Source organism: Panthera uncia (genome assembly GCF_023721935.1).
Source record: "Panthera uncia isolate 11264 chromosome B2 unlocalized genomic scaffold, Puncia_PCG_1.0 HiC_scaffold_25, whole genome shotgun sequence".
Taxonomy (NCBI): domain Eukaryota; kingdom Metazoa; phylum Chordata; class Mammalia; order Carnivora; family Felidae; genus Panthera; species Panthera uncia.
The window spans coordinates 14,607,105-14,631,848 of NW_026057581.1; the positions used below are offsets into that span (position 1 = coordinate 14,607,105).

Here is a 24,744-nt window from a genome sequence, read left to right on the forward strand (position 1 = left end):
AAAGGTACCTTTGCTAAGTCACAAAGGCCCAAACCACTTTGGAGAGGGAACGATCTTGGGACTTCCACTGTCATAATTTCCAAATATGCATTTCCACTAAAAAAATTAAAAATAGAGAAAATAGAAATAAGACATTGATCATATCACCACCCTAACAGATACAGTTTATTCTTCTGTACATATTTTTCATAGTTGTAATCTTACTATGCATCAGATTTTGTCCTTTTTTTTACTATTATAAGCATTCTAATTTGCATAATTATCATCTTGCTGATTATATTGGATGAATAAACTGGCATTTATTTAGCAATCTCCCTATGGCTGGTCGTAAAGGGATTTCTAGTGTTTTATGATAAGAAGAAACCTCCCTGCATAAAGTCTTTTCTGTCATTAGAATTCTCCACTTGTAGGGGCGCTTGTGTGGCTCAGTCAGTTGAATGTCTCTGACTTTTGATCTCAGCTCAGGTGTTGATCTCAGGGTCATGAGTTCAAGCCCCATGTTGGGCTCCATGCTAGGTGTGGAGCCTACTTAAAAAAAAAAAAAAAAGGAAAAATATTGTTTCCTTCGCTGTGCAGAAGCTTTTTGTCTTGATGAGTTCCCAAGAGTTCACTTTTGCTTTTGTTTCCTTTGCCTCCGGAGCCATGACTAGTAAGAAGTTTCTGAGCACTGGGTGTCATATGTAAGAGATGAATCCCCAGGCTCCTTTTTTTTTCCCCTCTTAAATGCATTTTTTTTTTTTTTTTGAGGGTTGGGGAGGTTGGGGCAGAGAGAGAGGGAGACACAGAATCTGAAGCAGGCTCTAGGCTCCAAACTGTCAGCACAGAGCCTGATGCGGGGCTAGAACTCACAAACCATGAGATCATGACCTGAGCTAAAGCTGGACACCCAACCAACTGAGCCCCCCAGGCACCCCGAATTACTGGGTTCTACTCCTGAAGCCAAGACTACACTGCATTTTAACTAACTTGAATTTAAATTTAAAAAATGGTTTTTCATTAAATGATACAAATCATGGTTTTTTTTTTTAATTTTTTTTTTAACGTTTATTTATTTTTGAGACAGAGAGAGACAGAGCATGAATGGGGGAGGGGCAGAAAGAGGGAGACACAGAATCCGAAACAGGCTCCAGGCTCTGAGCTGTCAGCACAGAGCCTGACGCGGGGCTGGAACTCACGGACCGCGAGATCATGACCTGAGCCGAAGTTGGACGCTTAACCGATTGAGCCACCCAGGCGCCCCACAAATCATGGTTTTAAAAAGGTTAAATTGTAAAGAAGCATTCAGAAGTAAAACAATATAAACCTCAAAAAAAAAAAAAAAAAAGAAAAAGAAAAAGGAAGTCTCTCCTTTTAGGAGAGATCCCAATAGATGAAATTTATGTGTATTAATATCTCAATATCTAGCTGGGAATTCCTAATGTTCAGTAATTCCAAATTTGATTAGTTTGAAGAATATATAACTCTTCATGTCCTTTCTATTTACCAGCACTATTTATTAGTCTCTTTACTGGCCCTTTTAATTAGCATTATTAGAAAAAGTGTTTTTCTTTTTTAGAAAGAACATAACCCTCCTGAGTAACAGGAGTCTTGTGGATTATTCGTACCTTCATCTATTTAAATTTTTTCATGTTTGTTTATTTTGAGGGAGACAGACAGTGAGCGAGTGAGCAAGGGAGGGGCAGAGAGAGAGAGGGAGGGAGGGAGAGAATCTCAAGCAGGCTCTGCACTAATGCAGGGCTCAAACTCATGAACCATGAGATCAAGATCTGAGCCGAAATCAAGGGTCAGACTCTTGACCGACGGAGCCATCCAGGTACCCCTATTCAGAACATCACTGTCTCTTGTTACCATGGATGAGAAAAAGTTTGCTCCTTATTCTAATATTAGATATTAGAAATAATATTAGAAATTACATTGCTCTATAGAATGTTAGAAATTATTTTGATGTTTTACATGATCTTCTAAAATTATCTGTAATAATGGTCTTCAAAATGGCCCACAACAAGTGCCCAGCAGTTTCCTACCAGAATGAGGAGTGTGAACAGGGAGAAGGTGGAAGGCACATGAGACCAGAGGGGTCGAGGCGGTGCTTCTCCGGCATCAGCGGTTTTCTGGAGGCAGGCTAAAGCAGGTGGCTAGACTCCGCCCCCAGAGTTTCTGAGCCAGAAGGTTTGCGGTGGGATGGAGGGTATGCACCTCTAGCAAGTTCTTGGGGGATGCTGGAGCTGCTTTGGTGGTCAGGGTTCCACTCTTGGAGACGATTGGAGGTTAGGAATCAGGCAAAGGAGCCCGGAATGACAACAGCGCCTTGTCACGATGCCCCAAGGGCAGGAAATGCTGTCTATGCGGCAAATGGGGAAGAGAGGCTGTTGGTAAACCGCAAAGAGGACAAGAAAGCAGGAGGCTGCATTGTCTAACCATGGATCATGAATATGAACTTGTCACAAAGGAATATGGGACTGCGGAGAGCAGGAAGGCAGAGTGGAAAGTTAAAATGTGAGCCAGATGCGAACATATTTAACAAGGGAAAATCAGGTCACAGAAGTGACAGAGAGAATAAGGCAGACGTGAGTGCAAGTCAAGGTCATAAATCTTGAAAGATGAGACACAGAAAGCAGTGGGTCTAAGGCACAGAACTGGCCACGGAAACTGTGCCAGCCGTATTCTCCTCTTCCCCTTGTGAGACCTAAGAAAGGAAGGTGCTGGTAGAGTCAGGTTAACCACCAAATCAAGGAGAGTGAAGGGAGAGGGGTCAGTGAATGAATTCATTCAGTTGACAAACATCTGTCGAGAGTCTGTAATTAACAACACGCAGCAGAAACCAGACACTGCAAACGCTCAGCACGACCTTGTAAGAAAGAAATTGGCTTTCAGCTCCTTATGGTACTTTAGAAACCCCTGCCCCGTCTGCGCCCCCCCCCCCCAAGCCCTGGAGCTTTACCACAGCCCGCCCTGCCTCCCCTCCCATAAGCCAGGCATGGAGTCAATTGCTAAAAAGAACACAAAGAAATGCAGAAACGCAGGTGCAATGAGGAACCAGCATCCAAGGTGGGACAAAGGAGCGAGAGTGCAGTCAAACCCTGAGAAGTAGATGAAGGGGCAGAAAGGAGACAGAAGACCTGTGCTCAGAACCCAGGAGGCCACAGATTTCAGGAGGATTTCCTCTCACGTGGAATTTTTCTTTACTGTTCTGAAAGTAAGATTTATGTAAAAGTTGTCTTCCAGAGGACTGGTTCAAAAGATGCATTAAAAAATGTTTTTTTTTGTTTTTGGGCCGGTTAAGCATCCGACTTCAGCTCAGGTTATGATCTCGCCGTCCACGAGTTCGAGCCCCGCATTGGGTTCTGTGCTGACAGCTCAGAGCCTGGAGCCTGTTTCGGATTCTGTGTCTCCCTCTCTCTCTGCCCCTCCCCTGTTCACGCTCTGTCTCTCTCTCAAAAATAAACATTAAGCAAAATTTTTAAAAATGTATTTCTAGTTGGATAAGACATCTTATCTTTACTTAATAAATAAGAGTTGACTCTGAGTGTAAAAACATTGCTTTATAGGACGTCTCGGTGGCTCAGTCCGTTAAGCATCCAACTCTTGATCTCAGCTCAGGTCTTGATCTCTGGGTCATGAGTTCAAGTCCTGTGCTGGGTTCCATGCTAGGCACGGAGCATACTTAATAAAGAATTGCTTTATACCTATACACTGAACCATTATGGCAACACATTTCACATGGATGAAAAAAAGAAAACTTCAAAACTAGAATAGTAGAAATAAATATGCACACACATTTATTTATTCAGATTGTGTAAGAGGGAAGCCAGATGGAGAGCTTTCGACTGACTCACAAAACTTTTTGATTTTCAATCTGCAAAATAAAAAGCTATACACCAAATGTAAGAAAAAGAGCAGTGTCGTGGAGAAACATGAGCCAAACACGGCTAATAAAAGACCGACTCTTCCAAGAACGAAGAGTATTTGTACAAACAAATGGAAGTGTTCCACAGGCCACTTGTGAGATGCAGATACTTGCTGGGAAGGAAAGAAACGCAAATGAAATGACCATGTGGGTGATGCCCAGACATTAAAAAATGGGTCTGGGGACACCTGGATGGTTCAGTCGGTTAAGCCACTGACTTCGGCTCAGGTCGTGATCTTGCAGTTTGTGGGTTCCAGCCCCGTGTCGGGCTCTGTGCTGACAGCTTGGAGCCTGAAGCCTGCTTCGGATTCTGTGTGTGTCTCTCTCTCTGCCCTTCTCTCGCTCTCTCTCTCTCTCAAAAAGTAAATAAACATTTTAAAAACATGGGTCTGAAATCATGTCAAGTACAGAAGCAGGAATGGAGGACAGTTTGTACACGTGGCTCAGGAGAAAATCAAAATGAAATACGGATGCAGGGTGGCAAAGTTCTGGTGTAAACTTGGCAAGACAAGAAGGAGAGTTTAGTGATCATTAACTTCTTTTCTGTAAAGGTGCTTACATTTGTAAACACACACACCAATCGCGTGGTGCCTTGTTACATTAAATAAAAAAATAATAGTTTTTGTTGGAGGGAAAAACCCCTTCCTCACACTTCTGGTTTCTTATGAATGCGTTGATTTCCCCTAAGCCCTCTTTTTTTTTTTTTTTTTTTTCCTGCCTGGCTTCTTACCCTTTCTTCTCTGCAGTGAGCTCATAGCTAGGTCCCTGTTTCTCCCACTAGGGGGAGTGAACCTACCCCAATGGTGAGCACTGGGGGCTTTACTCTGCATTGTTCCCTGGCCACCTTGGGCCAGCGTTGATCCAGGACTCGGACTTTTTCTTCTTGGTGGGCTGATGTGAGGTCTAGGCTTGGGGGGAGGGCGTGAGTAGAAAGTTGTCAGGCCCGTTAATGACCTCCTCTACACTAGCCTTTATCAAGAGTCCTAGTATCGGACCCTGCAGAACCTGAGAAGAGTCTGGAGTCTCAAGGGAAGAGAAGGCTTTTCTATCTTAGGTAGGTAGGTAGGTTAGGTAGGTAGGCAGATAGACAAATAAATAAATAGGAAGGTGACAGGAAGAATGGTGTTACAAACCATGCTGTCCGTATGTTGGCAAACAGCAATGCACCGTGAGCATTCCTAACTCAATCTCAGGAGGGCTGGGTGGGGAGAGGGGAGCAGCAGGTATCATGCAAAGGAGCCAGATTCTGAGCGTGGGGGGCGCCACGTTCTCGTTTTTGTCATCACTAGCTTGCCACAAGTGACTCAGCATCTAGGACTTCAGTTTCTGCCCCTCGAAAACAAAAAAGGACTACTGTGTTGGTGCCCAGCGTCCTTCCAGACCAAAGTGTTATGTGTAGGGCAGTTGTAAGAAATGAGAACAAGTTCTCCCCCAAAACTTGCAAATAAGCCTAACCAGCAAACCATTTTCCACTTCAGTTTCCTTTTCCTTGTCTGACTTACTCTAGGTGGGCATATCACAGCAAGAACCAGGAAGTACACTGATGGATTTCAGGCTCGTTGTTCGCTAATAAGGTCTTATATTTTTATTTAAAAAAAAACTGTTAAGCAAAGTGTTAGCATAGAGCTAGAAGCCTGTGCATTACATACAAAGCCACTAGATTCAGTAGACAAACAAGGGGGGGAAATGGGACAGACACTGAAAGGGATGGTCAAAGAAACATTTTTAAGCATTTTGGAGCATCTTCAATGTCAAGTACAATGACAGATGTTATATATATAATTACATATTATATATATTTATATTATATATATTTTTAATATATATTATAACTATACATTAAATATATATAATAACAGCCCCTTAAATAATGTTTTGGGAATTTATTATGATCCAGGTACTTGTTCACTTAATGTATACCTAAAACAATTCTATGGGGTTGGTTCCAAGATTATCTTCGCTGTATAAAGGAAAGCAAACACCAGATGGTTTCAATGACTTGTGTAGAATCCCATAATCGGTAGGTGATGAGCTAGTAAGTGGTGAGACTGTGTGATCTCATTTAAAACGACTTATTTGGAAATTTTAGTTCCTTAAGGATGGCAAAAGAACACCGTAGCAATCCTTTATAAGTAAGTCATGTAGATGTCATAGTTAGAATTCCAATTCTGTTACTGTGAAGGACATACAATAGAGAAGAAAAGTGAATGACATCATGAAATGGAGACTACGTTTAGGCATCAAGGGGAAAGAAAAATGACAGCGTAAGAGAAGCATCAGGTAGCAATTTCAGGCTGGAAACAGGAGGAACAGTAAACTGCATCACTGTTGCTAAGGCAAACTTGTAGAACCTATACACGCAGCTTGTGAAAATTCAAACACATTTTCGTGTACTGGTGGTCCCCAAGGGCTATCACTAAAGCAAACCCTAAAAGCGAAGCTACGTACATTACAGCAAATCATTACCTTTGTAAAGACACGTACGTACGAGGAGCCTAATGCAAGCATTTCCTGTTTTTTCCCCTTTGAGACCAGAGCTATTGTTCAGTCTATGCCATGTTCTCATTCTAGCTCCCCAGACATGCTCTTTGACCCAAAAAGGCACCTGCGCCGAGTGGCTGATGAGTTCAACGTGAAGGTGCTTTTCCAAGAAATGTTTCTCGGGTGGTGGACCTAATATTAATAAGCCGCGAAACACAGACTTTTTAAACCTCTTTTTTTTTTTGACATTGATATATTTTTTTCCACTAGAGTAGGGAAAAATCCACCCACGAAGGGGGTAGAGCCATTGTTTTGAAACCCACAAAGGTTTCACTTTAGAACAACATAGAGGCTTTTGGCAAAGCTTCCGTTAATCCCAATAACCTTTTAGATCATTGCAAGTCAAAGCCACTAGCTGCTCTCCTGGTCAGATGATCTGCCAAGCAACAGTTAGCTAAGAAATAATTTATCTAAGGGTTTTATTGAAAGGTTAAAAGCCGTAAACCTAAGAAGTCAGAAATGGCTCCCCTGGCATTTGTCAACTTTCGTTGGAGATTATTTTCTTCAGTTTGCCTGAGTTCAGGGAATAGCTGTAATTAAACTAAACGGTGCTACAGATAACATTTTGTAGAACTTTAAACATACCCAGCAAGAAATACATTCCTATTAAACACTGCCTGTTTGGGAACGAATGCACTGGATTCCTGAGCATTTAAAAAGGCTTGAACCTCTTCTTTGCCAGAACAAAAACCCTAGAGTCTCTTCTCTCTCTCTTCTGGTGGGTTTTCTTGTCCACCATGGACCAGTCATTTTGAGTGTGTGTGTTTAAAAGTCTCTGTGTATCACCAGGACTTAAGACAAACACTTCAGGAGTCTGTAGGATCGGGGAACCTGCATTTTAGGAATTTACAAGAATCTTCTACTTTATCTCTGCTTACAGCTAGAAGTCTTTGGATTATTCTGGCCAGCTTATACAGAGGAACAATTTTGCAAAAGCCATGAGGCTCCTTTGTCTGATACAAGCATCTTCGTAACTCGGAGTCCTTTTGAACCTATCACCTTGCAAATCTGTACACGATGTATTCCAATCTCAGAATCTAATTGGTTCTGTGATACTCTGGACAATTTCATACATGGAATGGAGCGGCACATGCTTTTGTGCTTGGAGAACCACCTCGCTTTTCTGTTGTTGCTACTGGTCTGGACTTGATATCCTATTTTAAAATGATTAAGAGGCCTTTGCCTAAACCATTGAATACATGAGGTGCAATGACTTCCTGTCACAAAAGTGGCACAGACCTTGGGGAGCCTGTTTGGGCTGCACGTCTCTGTAGCTGTTTTCTGTCGGATTTATCGGCGTTTCCTGCCTGAACTGGACCGGATGGTCAACCAACTATCGCTCATGTGGATTCTCAGTTGCTGGCCGGGACTGCAAATGCATGGTTGCGTCATTGCTGTGGTGTCCCCCCACCCAGAGCTGTTTCTTATATCTGTACTGGGTATAACTCTGCCTCTCCCCCCATCTTCATGCCAAAGCCCACTCGTTCTTACATCATCTATCCTGATGAAGTATCATGGCTCCGACCACTATTTGCAAACAACGACTCGGGCCCCAAGGTTTGTAGCTAGAAGGGGATTTACCATCTTGCTCTTCCTGAGCATTTGGATACCAAAAAAAAAAAAAAAAAAAAAAAAAAAGCAACTGGGGCAGGGATTGAATATAAAATGAATGGGATGTCACCGTTTCTCTCCTATGCTATTATACAATCACATGACTCTCACAGAATCATGCCGCGCCGTGCAAAGGCCTTGCATGGTTACTGGAGCAGGCCAGGTGGGAACCAGAAGCTGAGATTTTAAAAAAATCCTCAATGACTCGAGCTGGGGAGGGAAATGCAAGCGGCTTCTAGATCTAAGTAGCTCTGTTTCTCTAGCTCGGTTCTCCAAAAGGGCACCCTGTGGCCACATGTGGCTACTTTTAGTTAGTTAAAACTCAATAAAACCAAAAATGCAATTCCCCTCAGTCAGACCAGCCACACTTGAAGTGCTCAATAACCATGCGAGGCTGGAGGCTGCTGCGGTGGCCAGGATAGATGATGACAAACATTTCTGTTATGGCTGAAAAGTCGACTGAACTGCACTGCTCGTAACCCACTTGAAAATCACCATAATGGCCCTAATGAATATGCAAAAGTGAGCCCATTTCCAGAACCAGGAAGGTAAAATGATGTTGCTAACCTGGTCCAGATGGCAGTAAGTGGTCAGTTTGATGGGTAATATTTCCTTCAGAGAAATTAAGAGAGGGCTGGCGAGTGAAGACACGCTCTGGGGCACGTGTGGATGGCAGGAGCCCTGAGACCGGCAGCCAAGAGCTACAGAGGTGGGCATGGCCTTCGGAGAAGTCCTAAAACCTCACAACGGAATCTCAGCTCTCCCGGTGGCACTAGGGGGAGTCTAGGCTCCAGTGAAGGGAAGGCAACTGGGGCAAGGCAACCATCTAAGAAGAAGAGCTTACCAAACTCAACACCCAAAAAACAAACAACCCAGTGAAGAAATGGGCAGAAGACGTGAACAGACACTTTTCCAAACAAGACATCCAGATGGCTGACAACCCATGAAAAGATGCTCAACATCACTCATCATCAGGGAAATACTAATCAAAACCACAATAAGATACCACCTCACACCAGTCAGAATGGCTAGAACTAACAACACAGAAAACAAGAGATTTGGGCGAGGATGCGGAGAAAGGGGAATCCTCTTGCACTGCTGGTGGGAATGTAAGCTGGTGCAGCCGCTCTGGAGAACCGTATGGAGGTTCCTCAAAAAACTGAAAATAGAACTACCCTACGACCCAGCAATGGCACTACTAGGCATTTATCCAAAGGATACAAAAATTCTGATTTGGAGGGGCCCATGCACCCCAATGTTTATAGCAGTGCTATCAATAACAGCCAAAGCATGGAAAGAGCCCAAATGAAAGAGAGAGAGAGAGAGAGAGAGAGAGAGAGAATGGAGCACTACTCAGTGATGAAAAAGAATGAAATCCTGCCATTTGCAACAATATGGATGGAACGAGAGGGGATTGTGCTAAGTGAAATAAGTCAGAGAAAGACTGGTATCATAGGATTTCACTCATGTGGAATTTGAGAAAAAAAAACAGATGAACAGAGCTGGGAAGGGAAGGAAAAATAAGATAAGAACAGAGGGAGGCAAACCATAAGAGACTCTTCAACACAGAGAACAAACGGAGGGTTGCCGGAGGGGATGGAACAGTCAGGGTCCTGGGGTTGCATTCTGAAAGCCGAGTCCTGGGAGATGAAAAGTTTCCCTGTGCCTTGTATGCCCAGAAGACGAGAGAGCGGGGACCGGGATCCTGGGTGTAGATCTCCCAGCTGAGTGTTGCTGGTTTGCAGATATTTACATGGGGATCGAGGCTGAATGCTTACTTGTCTACATCTACGCAAGTCCTAGGCAAATCAGGAAGGGCTTTCTTTTCTTTTTTCTTAAATTTTGTTTACTTATTTTGAGAGAGAGAAAGAGAGTGAGTGAGTGAGTTGAGGAGGGGCAGAGAGGGAGAGAGAGAACCTAAAGCAGTTTCCATGCAGGCAGCATGGAGCTCGATACAGGCCACAAACTCAAGAACCATGATGTCGTGACCTGAGCCGAAACCAAGAGTCGGACGCTTAACCAACCGAGCCACCCAGGCGCCCCTTGATTCACTCACTCTTTCCTCCGGACGCTGTGTCTCTACGTGATGCTGCAATTAGTGCAGCCATGTTGTTACCACAAAGCGTCCAGCCTGATGATGGCATCCCTTAGCCATGTTATTGAACTGCTGAATTAACCAGCCTCAGAGCTGTCCTACTACTGGGCTTTATAATGGGAGATTCATTCACTCACTCAACTCATTCATGCAAAAAGTATTAAATAAGCACCAAGAAATGCCAAGCATTGCTCAAGGCATTAGGAATACCATAGAGGACAAAACAAAGACTGTTGGTCTGATTTTGCTTATCGCTTCACCCTCCTTAAGTTTTTGTTAACGGAAAACAGAAGCATTTTAACGTTCACCCTGTTGGTCGCGCATTGGCTTCATAGGTCATTTAAAAGCCTACAATTAAACAGCGTAAAAATAATCAAACGGACACTTCTTGGACCCTATCTTAGTTGGCGTGTCTGTGTTCGACACTTCAGACCATTTTCCCCCAAACCACTGCCCCTTGTCTTGGCTTCCATACTGATACACATTTCTGGTTTACTTCCTATTTTTCTGTCCACTTCTCAGTCTTTGAGGGTCTTCCTTAACCCCAGGCCATTTTTGCTTTACTCCTAGATGATTTAATGTTGGGGGTTCCATGGGGTTTTCTATCAGGACCATTTATGTCCCCCTACTCCAACTTCTTCCAGAGCCATCGTCAACTCACATGACTTAACGACCATTTATTTATACGACTATTCCAAACCTGCATTTCCAACCCAGATCTCTCTCGTGAGCTTTCCAATCTGTATATTTAGTAGTCTATTTAGACATTTGGGTATCTCACACCCAGTGTGGTCAAACCACGGCAATATTCTGTGTCTTAAGCTCACTGGGTCTTGGGTCCCCAGCTCAGCGAATGGTCCCTGTATCTGCTCGCAGATTCTGTCCAACGCAGAATCCTGAGTAGCTGCCACGGTTACCCCCTCTCCTTCACTCTCTGAAATCAGGACCCTCCTGATTCCATCTCCTCTAATTCTTCAATCTGTCCTCTCCCCCAGCCACCCCCATTTCTGCCCACCCCCACAATCAGGTCACTGGATCCCGGCAACAGTCACTATCTGGCCACCCTGACTCATGTCTTGGGCTCCCTCCAAGTTCTGGTTCCCTATAGGCAGAGCGATGAGGCTGCAAATCCGATCATGCAGCAAACCCTTCCAAAGCCCCTCACTGCTCTCAGGATAAAGCACAAACAATGAATATCATTTTCCTGTCTGCACGATCTGCCCCAACGCCCCCTCATCTTACAGACGTGCTGGACACACACTCTGTTTCCCTCCCTTTTCCCCAGCTCGGTGTCTCCTCGGGGGCTAGTTCCTCCCCTTCTGACATTCCCCTTACCCATCCAGCTTCCCTAGGATAAATCTCATCACACTGCAGGTTTCCTCTGCGATACCCCTCCTTCCAAGATGCCCTCCCTAAGTCTCCAGACGTGGGTGGGTGATGCTTCCCTTGCCCCCAGACATCCTGTTCTTGCCCTGACTGCTGAGTGCCTGAACCCTACTCCCAGGGCTGTGGGTTCTGTCAGCCAGGGGAGTCTGGCTTGTCCCTCCTTAGTATTCCTGGTGCCCAGAATGGCACCTGCAATGTAACAGGTGATCAACAAGCACACGAGAGAGGAGTACATATACTGGGGATGGTTGGTCATGGCTGTAATAATAATTTCCGTAGTTTTCTGGCTTGGGATGGTGACTTTTTTTTTTTTTTTGAAAGAACCTTATTACTTAAGAGAATTTTGATCACAACTTCTGCGCATTCTCTTTATCGTTTAAACCACTTTCCAACTGCTAGGGCAAACTCCTCTGTACTGGGCTCGGAGGTGCTAGGAGGGCAATTACATGTCGCTGATACTGAAGGTAAACCCTCCTTTGATTTCCACACCGCTACTCTACACACAGCTTTCGGAAGATGCCACTTCCACAAGAGGCACGGGGAACATCTCAGGATGTGACCCATTAACGGTGCCTGGCAGAGGCTGTGAAAAGCGGTTCCCACAAACTCCGACTTGGGAAGCATATACACCCGGGTTACAGAGAAACACAGGACTTAAGAAGGGCTGAGCCTAGTACAGTTTGGTCTCCTCTGATCTGCTGGAGAATTTTTATTTTTATTTTTAAAATACGAGGACCTTTTAATGTAAATATCAGGTCTCTCTCTCTCTCTCTCTCTCTCTCTCTCTCTCTCTTTCTCTCTGGAATGCCAGACAAGGGAAAACGCAGCCTCTTGCATAAAAGAGTTGTCCATTTCAGGGAGCTTCTCTTTGTGCTTATAATGAAAAATAACACCTTCCACGATGTCGCTCTCACTCAGTGAAGGAAGAGAGCACACTTCGGGGCACTCTGTTATGTGCTGGGGAATGTTATCTCTAATTCCCAGCACACAATGGACAGTAGAGATGCTCCCAGTCCGTTCTGCTGACGTGCCCCCCCCCCCCCCCCCCCCCTTCTTCCTTCCCCCCCTTGGGGGGGCCCTCTCCTTCCCGGGGTCTCTGCGGGATCCCCGTGGAGACTCCCAGGAGAGCTGCCGTGGTCTGAGCTACCTGCTTGCACATTCTGGTGTCCTGTTCCCCCTTAGGGTGTGGATGTGTGTCCCACGCAGGCGCGATGTATCATGCCACAGCAGAGAGGTGGTCTCCTTTCCCTGTCCTGCCCCCCTGACAACTGCCATATACATCCCATGCCCATCCTGTATGGAGAGGGTGATCCTGAGGGAGGACTGAGGTTTCCCGGGAAAATCCACTACAATCGCCACTATTAACCCTAACATTCTTTAATTTTAATTTTTTTTTTTTTTGAGAGAGAGAGTGAGAGAGAGAGCGAGTGAGCGTGGGGGAGGGACACAGAGAGAAGGAAACACAGAATCCAAAGCAGGCTCCAGTCTCTAAGCTGTCAGCACAGCGCCCGACGCGGGGGCTCGAACTCCTAAACTGTGAGGTCATGACCTAAGCTGAAGGTGGATGCTTAACCGACTGAGCCACCCAGGTGTCCTGACCCTAACATCCTTTAAATCCCGCATTATGTTTCTTTGCAGAGATTATTTTCAATGGCGCTAACAGCACCACTTACTCAGATCCTCAGATCGTCTGACTACCAACTGGCAACATGTTACAACAAAGTTTTTCGGTGTTCCTGTAAATTCCAAACGGAGGACACACAGTCTTAGCGGGGGTTTTAAGAGTGCACGCCCACTGGCCGCGTACCCTTCCACAAGGTAATAAGTGGCCTCCCCTGCTTCATCTTTATTTTGGAAAAGTAACACTAGGGACACCAGGTGACCTCCTGAGAGCCTTCCTAAGTCAGAGAAATATCATCACCATTTTACTAACGGCCAAACCGTTCACCGTTGTCAGGATATGTTTCTCCTTAACACTTAAAAGCCACTATATGCCGGGGCACCTGGGTGGCTCAGTCAGTTAAGTGGCCGACTTCGGCTCAGGTCATGATCTCACATTTTGGGAGTTCGAGCCCCACGCCTGGCTCTGTGCTGACAGCTCAGAGCCTGGAGCCTGTTTCAGATCCCGTGTCTCCCTCTCTCTCTCTGCCCCTTCCCCATTTGCGTTCTCTCTCTCTCTCTCTCACTCTCAAAAATAAATCAATGTTAAAAGTTTTTTTCAAAAAGCCACTACATGAAAGTGGAGTATTTAGCACCCATCTACATAAATATACATAATCTGTTCTTGCCTATTTAAATAACTGGCCATAAAGTTTCATGGACCATAAAGCTGAATAAACAAGGGGGATCAGAGAACTGGGAGGTTCACCAGCAACAGCGAATAAAGCAAGTGGTGTGAACCTGGAGAGCCAGCTTCCGGTTGGCACGTACTGTTCTCCCAACACACGTTTACTGAGCATCAGCTACGTGCCAGGCGCTGTTGGAGGCTCTCGGGCTCCATCCATGAACAAACCAGACAAGACCCGATACCCCGCCTGGTGGAACTTCCATTTCAGTGAGAAGAGACAGATGGCAAAAAGGGTAACACAATAAATAACTTACTTCTAGAGCCCGTTTGAAGGTGTAAGAGACAGAAACTAACAAAAGACAGAACACAGCAGAGCAGGGGCAGGAGACGCAGGACCTAGGGAAGGAGGTGGCCACGTAAAATCTGGTTGGTGCAGGGTGAGCTTCGAGGAGAAGGTGACATCTAAGCAAAGACCTGAAAAGAGGGGAGCTATGTGGATGGCTATCTGGGGGAAGAGGGTTCCAGGAAAGGGAGTGGCTAATGTCAACCTCGAGGGCTAGAAAGCGAGCCTAGAGATGTGTCACCGAGAGGTAGTTATGAGGCGGTACGGCCAGGGAGTTGAAGCAAACTTAGGGGCTGGAGGGCAAATCGCAGAGGGCTTTGCACGCTGTCGCAGGGATTTGGAATATCTCCTAGTGAAATGGGGAGCCACTGCAGGCTCTGGGCAGGGGACGATGTGCTCTGATTTACAGAAAACCAAGAGAGGCAAATGCCCTACAGAGGCTTTAAAAGTAACATACTGAGTCCATTTACAATTTTGTGGAAGTAGGGCAGGAGGGCCAATGTGGGTTTCAGCCACAGAGCACTTAATTTCTCTGTGTCACTATCACCTCCTCCAGAAGTCCTCCATGACTGCACTTGTCTAAATCATGGCTCTACTTACGACTTTATCTTTTTACCCTGCCGCTTCGTTTTTCTTCATACAGCTTGCAACTGCTTGACGAAATACCCTATGCGTATTTAATTACTTCCTATTTCTTTTTGTAGAACATAAACTCTGAGAAGGTTAGGATTTTGCTCTTTTGGTGATCGCTGTAGCTCAGGGTCTGGGAGACCACGTGGCACGGAGGGGGCCCTCAGTGCCAATTTGTTGAATAAACCAAGGGGTGTTCCAGGGAGTCTAAGAGAACCCTTAGTTTCTGATTCAAACAGACAGGCCGCAAGGTTGGTAAACAGAGTTAAAAAATGGGCTATCACGGGCGCCTGGGTGGCTCAGTCGGTTAAGTGTCTGACCTCGGCTCAGGTCACGATCTCATGGATGTTGAGTTCGAGCCCCGCGTCGGGCTCTGTGCTGACAGCTCAGAGCCTGGAGCCTGCTTTGGATTCTGTGTCCCTCTCTCTGCCCCTCCCATGCTCACGCATGCTCTCTCTCTCTCCCGAGAATAAATAAACATTTTAAAAAATGAGCTATCAAACTATAGATTACTTTCCACCATGAGTGGAATGGTAATGGCTCCTCTAATTGCTTACCTTGTGTTCCCCCTCAACCTGCTGCATCCATATTGTGGAAATTTTGGAAAACGGGAGAAAAAGAATGTACGATTTCACATCCCTACCACACAGTGGTTAACAACTAAAATTTATCTTTTTATGTAGTTTTGCAAGTATCCTGCCTTCTCACGTGGCCTCCATATACCCAGAGAATAAACCATTTTCTCTGATTTTAAACTTTTAGGTCGGGGGCGCCTGGGTGGCTCAGTTGGTTGAGCACCGGACTTCGGCTGAGGTCATGACCTCACGGTTCGTGAGTCCCGGCCCCATGTCGGGTTTGCTGTTGTCGGCACAGAGCCCGCTGCAGACGCTCTGCCCTTCCCCTGCTTGCAGTCTTCCAAAAATAAATAAAAAACACTAAAAAAAAAAAAAAAAAAAAAAACCAACCAAACAAAAACAACCAAACAACTTTCTACGTAGGGACACCTGGGGGGGCTTAGTTGGTTAAGTATCTGGCTCTTGGTTTGGGCTCAGGTCACGATCTCACGGTTTGTGAGTTCGAGCCCCGCGTCGGGCTCTGTACTGACAGCCCCGAGCCTGGATCCTGCTTCGGATTCTGGGTCTCCCTCTCTCTCTGCCCCTCCCCCTGCTCACACTCTGTCTCTCTCTCTCTCTCTCTCTCAAAAATAAATAAAGATTAAAAAAAAAAATTAAATGAAGGATTTCTGACCTCACTCCTGCAGGCATTTGAGATACTTTTCGTTCTTCCACCCCAGCTCTCGTTTTGCCGGATTTGACTTCTTATGCACCAGTTTGGGATTTTTAACCCGCTAAGCAAAATGCAAAGGATTCTGAGGAGAACCGTCAAGGGTAATAAAACCTCATCGATTCTGAGTCTGCCCTGCCCGCGTCTTGATAAATCTCACGTCCCCACGGGTTACGTTTACACTTTCTACGGACAAGTGGGGTATTATTAAGCAAAAATCAATAGCGTAAAGAAGGTGGAAGAAGAGGAAAGCGACCTAACTAAGGACAAACGGCTCTCCGTTATCAGCAAGCTCACATGGACAGAGAGTAGCCGCGGTGTGGACAGAAGCCGGCCCTCGTGGGCTCTGCGCGGCCCGATGGGCCGACACGGTCATTTACAAACCAACAGGCCGCTGTCGGGGCCCGTGCCTCCCCAGAGGACCCCATCGCGCTGCCAGGTGACCCGCGAGTGCCGTGAGCTAACACAGGAAGGCGGCACGAGGCGTCACCAGCCAGGCAACGTGGAATGCTTGCTCCAAGTCCAGGAAATGCCTCTTGGAAACACACGACTTGGAAAACGAGTAAAGTCCCTTTGCCACTTGCTGTTCCCTCGGGTCGCGGCGATAGAGTCTTATGCGTTCTACCCACCGGGCTCCCAGCTACCGCAAGGTGAGTGATGTCCTAGAGAGGGGAGGAGAACAGGAAACCCTAAGTGGAGGCGTGAGAGAGGGGCCGGGCGGTCTCGTGTCAGTGGTCCCACACCGTAGGAGGGGTTGGTGGACCCCGCACCTCTAGGTAAGAGGGGGCAGGGATGTTCCTTTCTAACCCTTGCGCCTGCCGACTGAGGGTGCGGCATGTAAAGGGTCTCAGAACCTATAAAGGATGATGACGACCCCTCATGATGGTACGCTAACACTTCTTGAGCATTTATGGGATGACAGCTTATTCTACAGGTTGTTATGGACTGGACTGGATCCCCTCCCCCACCTCCGAAATTCATGCCAAAGCCCAAGCGGTCAATGTGACTGTATTTGGAGAAAGGGCCTCTAAGGAGATAATGAAGGTTAAATGAGGTCACAAGGGTGGGGCCCTAATCCAACAGGGCTGGCGTCCTTCTGTGAAGAGGAAGGGACACCAGGAGCGTGTGAGCAAGAGGAAGGGCCATGTGCGAAGGCAGTCATCCGCAAGCCAAGCAGAGAGACCACTCCAGAAATCAGTCCTGCTGACGTCACGATCTCAGACTTCCAGTCTCCAGGTCCGTGAGAAAGCACGTCTCTGTTGCGTAAGCCACTCAGTCTGGGCCGCTCTGTCACAGCAGCCCTCGCAAACCAACGTCCGGGTGCCATCTTCCGTAATCTCGCTGACACGACATCATCCCCACGGTCTTCGTCCAATTCAGACAGAAGCCCAGAGAAGGTAAGCAGTGCGACTGAGGTTGCACAGCTGGTCAGGAGTGGAACTGGAGTGGGACCAGCAATCTGACGACAGGGCCCACGTCCCTCACGGCTGATACGACACGAGATAACAAGATTAACATCCGCGGTGACACAAATGGATGCTTCCCATCAGAAAAAACCCAGAGCAGATACAAGCTTGTGCGTGTTCTGTGTGCAACCGGATTTCTAGTTTTAGTCCCTCTCTTCTTCTCCTCTTCCCTTCATCCAAACGATAAATACGTTTGCGAGCCTTGTCTCTCTCAAGCACTATCGGAGGCTGGGGGGCCTGGCGGTAAGCCTCTGAGGCCCGTGTTCTCCTGGAGCGTCCACGCTAGCAAGGAAAGGCAGCCAACAACTAAACAGAGGAGCACAGACAGAGACAATGCACAGACAAACGAGTGGGGAAGCTGTGCCGACAAGTGGAGGCTAAACCGGTCCTTTCCTCCACTACCCGCTACTGAGCGCCCACAACGAAGCAAACGGGAAAACCATCTGAGGCCCCGGCCTCAACGCCACCATTTCTGTCTCTAGAAAACGAGGCTTTGGCTGCAACGACCCATGGCGTCTTTGGTTACGTCGGAAGTTTCTTGGGCAATGCTTACCCTAACCCAGTTATCGGGTGTGATGGGAACAATAAGCAGTACAGTTAAATATATTCTGTTGAGTATTCCTGAAGGTTAACAGGAAGAGAGAGAAGGGCTGCGGGAAGGTAGGAGGGAGGGGAAGGGGTCATTTAACTGGATCTGAGCAGGCATTAAGAAAATTTTTTTTTGTTCTTTATTCTTGAGAGAGCGTGCGTGCATTAAGTGGGAGAGGGGCAGAGAGAGACGGAGACACAGAATCCGAAGCGGGCTCCAGGCTCTGAGCTGTCAGCATGGAGCCCGACGCGGGGCTCGAACTCACGGACCACGAGATCATGACCTGAGCCGAAGTCGGACACTTAACCGACTGAGCCACCCAGGCGCCCCAGAATCCCTTTTTAGAGGAGAATATGTGCGTTAATAATCTGGCCCACCGTTTAACACCAGCTTCAAACAGTGATAAGACTTGAAACAATTACTGGTGATTCCTGTATCAAGACTGGACGATGACAGTTTGTCATTTCACCAAGAGTCTTAACGGGGAGAGTGGAAGGGAAAGAGGCAAAGGAAGGAGAGGACAGGAGGGGAGGGGAGGGGAGGGGAGAGAGAGTAGGCGGGGGGACGGAGAAGGAGAGAAACCTAATTAAAAACAGCAAAGCTCTTTGGGGCGCCTGGGTAGCTCAGTCGGTGAAGCATCCAACTTCAGCTCAGGTCACGATCTCGCGGTCCGTGAGTTCGAGCCCCGCGTTGGGCTCTGGGCTGACAGCTCAGAGCCCGGAGCCTGCTTCCCATTCTGTGTCTCCCTCTCTCTCTGCCCCTCCCCCACATGCATTCTGTGTCTCTCTTTCTCTCAAAAATAAGCATTAACAAATTAAAAAAAAAAAAAGCAAAGCTGTTAAAAAATAAAAATAAAGAATACCTAATATAAAACCACTGCATACATTTATATTTAAAGACAGTCATTCAATAAGCAAAAGACACACAGTATTCACTGGCAAACACCTGTGGATACATTCACAGAGCATCTGTATTACTGTCAATATTATCATTTGAAATATCTTAGGTGTGCGGCCGTATTTTCTAATTTTTGCCACTTTGACTTCTTTTATTGTGGCAAGACAGACTGTCAGTAAAAAAAAAAAAAATCTGTTAAGGAAATTCTAGATGCCTGTAGGTTTTTAACATTTGTCTTGGGAACCCCTAGTGCCCGAAAGAGCCTCCGCAATTAACTTCACCCCAGCTGTGTGCATTCGAACACCCACAGGCTCCCAACCAGTAACCCGCATCATTCCTGCAGCCACATCATTTTTTCACAGCATCCCGTGGTTTAGTTCCAATGGTGAGAAAAAGGGAGCTTGATTTCTCTCTGCTGATATACTACTGAGAGCTTTGGAGCGGTCTGCAAAATTCTCTTTTCTCTCCAGAACCGTCGGGGGTGTGAGAGGTTCAAATCCCGACAAAGTGACGCAGAAAACGGAACCCAACTCCGAGAAACACGCACACAGATTCCACACGTGGCTTTCTGGGCCCTGTGGAGGGGACCAGTCCCCCTTACCTTTATCATAGATTTCCTTCAGAACCCCTCGTTTTATAAGCTCCTCTCTGCTTTGCCTCATTGATATTTTCCTTTCCAGGGCTACAAGCAAAAACACAGAGAAGCAAGTGTGGGTCAGTAACAAAGACTTTTTCAGAGGAATCAAATGTTAATATGTATTAAAAAGTAACATCCGGAGACACTTCTGTAAGTTACTGTTTTATTAATGTCAGTTACTGAGACCTGTTAACATTTTTTGACAGGAGAACAAGCATTTCACTCAGATTATTTCGTTTAATCTTCAAAGCAAGCTTCAAACTACTTAAGGGGTAGGCACTTGTATTTCATTTCATTTCACCCCACTTTACGGCGTTGTAATCTGTAGCACAGAGAAATTCAACAACTCGTCAGAGCCGCAAGACTCCTGAGAAGAGGAGCCAGGATTCAAAGTCAGGAATGCTACCTCCAAGGTCGGCTCAACTTGTGTGTCACAGCTTATCTCCCTGACTCGGGCCGTTCCTCGTAGGTGGGATTGCTTTTCCTTCCCTCCTTCCTTCCTTCCTTCCTTCTTTCCTTCCTTCCTCCCTCCCTCCTTCGTTTCCTTTCCTTTCCTTTCCTTTCCTTTCCTTCCCTTTCCTCTTCCTTCCTTCCTTTCCTTCCTTCCTTCCTTCCTCCCTTCCTCCCTCCCTCCTTTCCTTTTCTTTCCTTTCCTCTTCCTTCCTTTCCTTCCTTCCTTCCTTTCCTTCCTTCCTTCCTCCCTCCCTCCTTTCCTTTTCTTTCCTTTCCTCTTCCTTCCTTTCCTTCCTTCCTTCCTTCCTCCCTCCCTTTTCTTTCCTTTCCTCTTCCTTCCTTTCCTTTCCTTCCTTCCTTCCTTCCTTCCTCCCTCCCTCCCTCCCTCCTTTCCTTTTCTTTCCTTTCCTCTTCCTTCCTTTCCTTTCCTTCCTTCCTTCCTTCCATTCCTTTCCTTCCCTCCTTTCCTTCCTTCCTTTCCATCTTTCTTTCCCTTCCTTTCCTTCCTTCTTCCTTCCTTCTTTTCTTTGTTTTTTTTAAATTATGTCGATTATATAGATGTCACTGAGGATTTTTTCTTTTCCTTCCCAGCTACTAAAAAAAAAAGTTTGAAAACATCTCCTGTAAACTCTCTGGGTTGAAATGGAGGCAGGTGGTAGGGGGACTCCACCCCCACCCCCACGGTACAGATGCCCATCACTCTCCTCTCTTAGGCTCCAAACCCAAGCAGGCAAGCGACCCGTGAGCTGCCCAGTTATGAAATGCACGTCTACCGTGACTCAGCTGCTCATCTGAGCCAAACACTCAGGCAGGTGGGGCTGGAGGAGCGAAGAGGGAGCGTTTCTCTCAGATCAGTGGGCATGACAGAGAGCAATTCGAGTGAAAACACAGCCCAGGAGTGGAAGAGTGAGTGGCCGCCCAAAGGGCAGGCTTGTGGCTCAAGGCCAGGCTGGGCAGGTCAGGAGAGCCCACGGAAGCGGGCGAGAGAGCCCCCCCAGCAGCTGGCATCCCTGTTTCTGGGTGAAGAGTGGGTAAAGGAGGTGAGACGTTATTTTGTTTGCTTTTGTCACCTTGAGACTCTCCACATCCTTTGGACACACAGTTATGGGGGGGCAGTTATAAAATAAGGAAACTTTTATGCAAATTTAGATACAGATTAATTACACAGAGTTCAGTAGAATTTAGTCCGAAGAATATGAGGAAACGCTAGAAAGCAAGCAAGGAAACGGGGACTGTGATGCTGTCACCTACGAGCTGTGTGACCTTGGTCAAGTCACTTTGCTTCTCTGAGAAAACACTGACACCTCAGCCCCAGCTTCTCCGATTTAATAGGTCCAGGGTAGGACCTGAAGACCTATATTGGAATCAAAAGCTCACTGGGTTATTGGGTCATATCAAGGTTGAAAATCCCTTTTTTATAGATTTGGGGACTTACTATTTTTAAAATAATCTAACGTTCTCTTCACGTCTAGTGAATTCAGGGATATGAGACAAGAGAAAAAACACCAGGTTAGACTGCACTCATGTATAGCTTACTGAGAACAGGTTAATGATAACATGGAAACGTAGAAATATATACCCCCCGAAGTGAGGGCAGGAGGGCTGTACGAAGGTCACGCCACAAAGGTGGGTGAAGGAGTCACCGGAGGAGGGCTTGTTTTGGGGGCTGGAGTTTTAGGACTCATATCGGACGGCATGATGAGGTGGCAGGAGGGTAGAGAGACGTTCTCTGTGCCCAAGAGGAACCTCCAGAGAAGGGAGAGACAACTGCGGGCAGCTAGGTTAGGAAGTTCCGCCTGCTTTTAAGCCAAGATTTGCTAGTGGTGCAGTGGGAAAAGACTGGATAGGCCACGTGAAGCAGGGTTTTTAAGCAAGGACTTTGTGAAAAGATCCTCTGGGTGACGTGAAGCCGTGCGGGAGGCACGCAGAAAGGGGTGCTTGGCCCGTCCTATACTGAGCCACAAATTGAACAGATTTCTTTGAAACAAAATGAGGCTTCCCGGGGGCTTTCCCCAGCGGAAGGACCTGACGCCCAGCATTAAAGGAAGCATCTGCAGCAAGGTGGGCAAAGAGATGGGCTTGGCGAACTGCGGTGGCACTTTCCGTAGAATGTGGGTGCTCCCAGGCCAACCACGCGGACCTCGGCTGTCACGCGTGCTCATTCAAGGACGACAGACCCCTGCCCGTGGCGAAAGGCGCTCTGCCAGGGGCTGGAGACGATGGTGAGCGAAGGGACGGTCCTTCCTTTCACAGAGTTGGCAGACTAAGATGTGGTTCAGACGGTCATCAGATAGTATCACCTAATGTAGGGTTACAAATTAAGGGAAGTCCTGTTTAAAGAAAGGGACACGTCCTGCCCGACGTGTGGTCGATAGCCTCCCTCACTGGGCCATGAGAAAAGGCTTTTCTGAGGAAGAGACCCACAGGCTGAATTTGAGAGGTGAACACATGTTATCTTGGCAAAGGGCAGTCACGTAGGGGCTGAGGGGAACACTCCAGACATACAGCAAGCTGGGCACTGCCCGCCCCCCCCCCCCGATGGAGGAATCATGCCACCATTGGTGGAGAGAAAGCAACCCATGTTACTGCAGCCACCAGCACCAGGTAGAGGACTCGAGATGTAGACAGAGGGATGGCGGGGGGCGGGGGTGCTGGGCCACGCAGGGCCTCGCGGACCATGTTATTCTAAGGGCAACGGGAATAAACGGTCAGAGTTGGGTATCTGAAAGATCAATGCCCACGTCAATGTGGGAAGCAGGCTGGAGGGAGGCCAGTTCTAGGGGATCACCTCGTCTAAGGCAGGAGATGACGGTCACTTGCACCAAAACGCTGGTGACGGAGATGCAGGCAAAGGGTGCATTCAAGTCACGGGAAGGGGGCAATGTTGCCTCGGCATCAAGCTGAGGACGGGAAGGAAAGAGAAGGGTCCGGGGCGACTGCTCGGTTCCTGACGTGCATCGCTGAATGGACACTGCTGTTGATCGCTCGGGTGGGGGGGGACACAGGATGAGAAGCAGGTTGGTAGGGAAGACGGCGATCCCAATGTTGGCCATGCCCAAGAGGTGATATCAAGGACATGCCGGGGAAACGTACCCGGATACTTTCTAAAACAAGGATGGGAGGTTAACTGAGACTGAGCTATACTGGCGTGGACTATGGTGGACTCTTTTCAGTGCTGCTCACACTCTTCCACAGAGATGCTCCTAATGGCAAAGCAGTAATGCCAGGGGCTCCGAGGGCAGGACTGGAGCTGGCTGTCCCCCAAAGGTGCCATTCTTGACTACACTGAGTCTGTCCTTAAGAACTAAGGTGGAGGTCACGGAACAGATGTGCTCGTATTTAAACAATACATCCCCCTCCCCTCCCCAGCCAGTTTCCAGGTTTAATTGACATTCTGGCAAGAGATGGCTTATTCATCCTTTGGGTCTGTCCATTTCCCAGGACAGGACACCGTGCCCACAGGGGATACCAAGATCATTTTGAGAAGGGCGGCGGGTCATGTTATTTGAATTAATCCCCACCACAATCCTCTGAAGTAGGTCCCACTTTTCAGGGGGACCTGAGTCCCAGTAAAATTAACTTGCTCAGGGGGTGCCTGGGTGGCTCAGTCGGTTAAGGTCATGAGACTTCGGCTGAGGTCATGATCACGTGGGTCGTGGGTTTGAGCCCCACTTTGGGCTCTGTGCTGACAGCTCAGAGCCTGGAGCCTGCTTCGGATTCTGTGTCTCCCTCTCCCTCTGCCCCTCCGCAGCTCACACTGTCTCTCTCTGTCTCTCAAAAATAAATAAACATTAAAAAAATGTCAAGGTAAACTTTTAAGAGCATTTTTCTAAAGCTCTAACCAGCAGAACCAAAATAGAAAAAGCAGGCATCTAAGTCCACCCCCCCCCCCCACCTCCAAAATGAAAATTCAGCTCAGATAGCGGCAATGCAACTCCATGGATCTTTAGAAAAGAACCACTTTTCTGGGCGGTAAGTGGACCACACCGTAACAGGCTTTGGAGGTGGTCCTGTGGCAAGTGAAACATCAAACACAAAATCGCATGAGCCAGTGAACATGCAAAAACCAGCACAGGGACACCTGGGCTAAAATTCTGTGCCCAACCAGAGACACAGCCTGAAGGGGGAAAGGGCGGAAGTTACCAACAAAGAATCAGTTGAGGAGATCCAAATACACAGAAAGAACTTTCCAGTACCCTTCTTGCCTGAAAGGAACAGAAGAGGGACTTCTCAATTACTGTGCCAAAAATTACCCCAAATGGCTCCCGCAAAACCGTCATCAAAGGTTAGCATATCCAAGAAAGACTTCCAAAGCCTGCCAGCAAATTCAGCCTTAATTGCAAAGATGCAGAAAACCTTGAAAGGCACAAGTCTTGCATCCTTATCACCATCTATTAATCATGTCCTTTTACTTTCTGTATCTTCCTTTCCTTCTCTCCTTCCCTTCCCTTCCTTCCTTTCCTTCCCTTTCCTTCCTCCTTCCCTTTCCTTCCTCCTTTCCTTTCCTTCCCTTCCCTCTCCTTTCTCCTCTTCCCTTCCCTTCTTTCCTCCCCTTCCCTTCCTTCCTTTCCTTCCCTTCCTTCCTTTCCTTCCTTTCCTTTCCTTTCCTTCCCTTCCC

At 47.1% G+C, this 24,744-nt stretch overlaps 1 protein-coding gene across 1 annotated transcript in view; it reads right to left on the reverse strand.

Moving 5' to 3' along the window:
* The window catches only part of PHACTR1 (phosphatase and actin regulator 1), a 272,533-nt gene that overhangs the window by 90,293 nt on the left and 157,496 nt on the right, over positions 1-24,744 (reverse strand). The window contains exon 3 of the mRNA XM_049655030.1: positions 19,638-19,718. Coding sequence (XP_049510987.1) covers positions 19,638-19,718 — 81 coding nt within the window. The remainder of the gene's footprint in view (positions 1-19,637; positions 19,719-24,744) is intronic.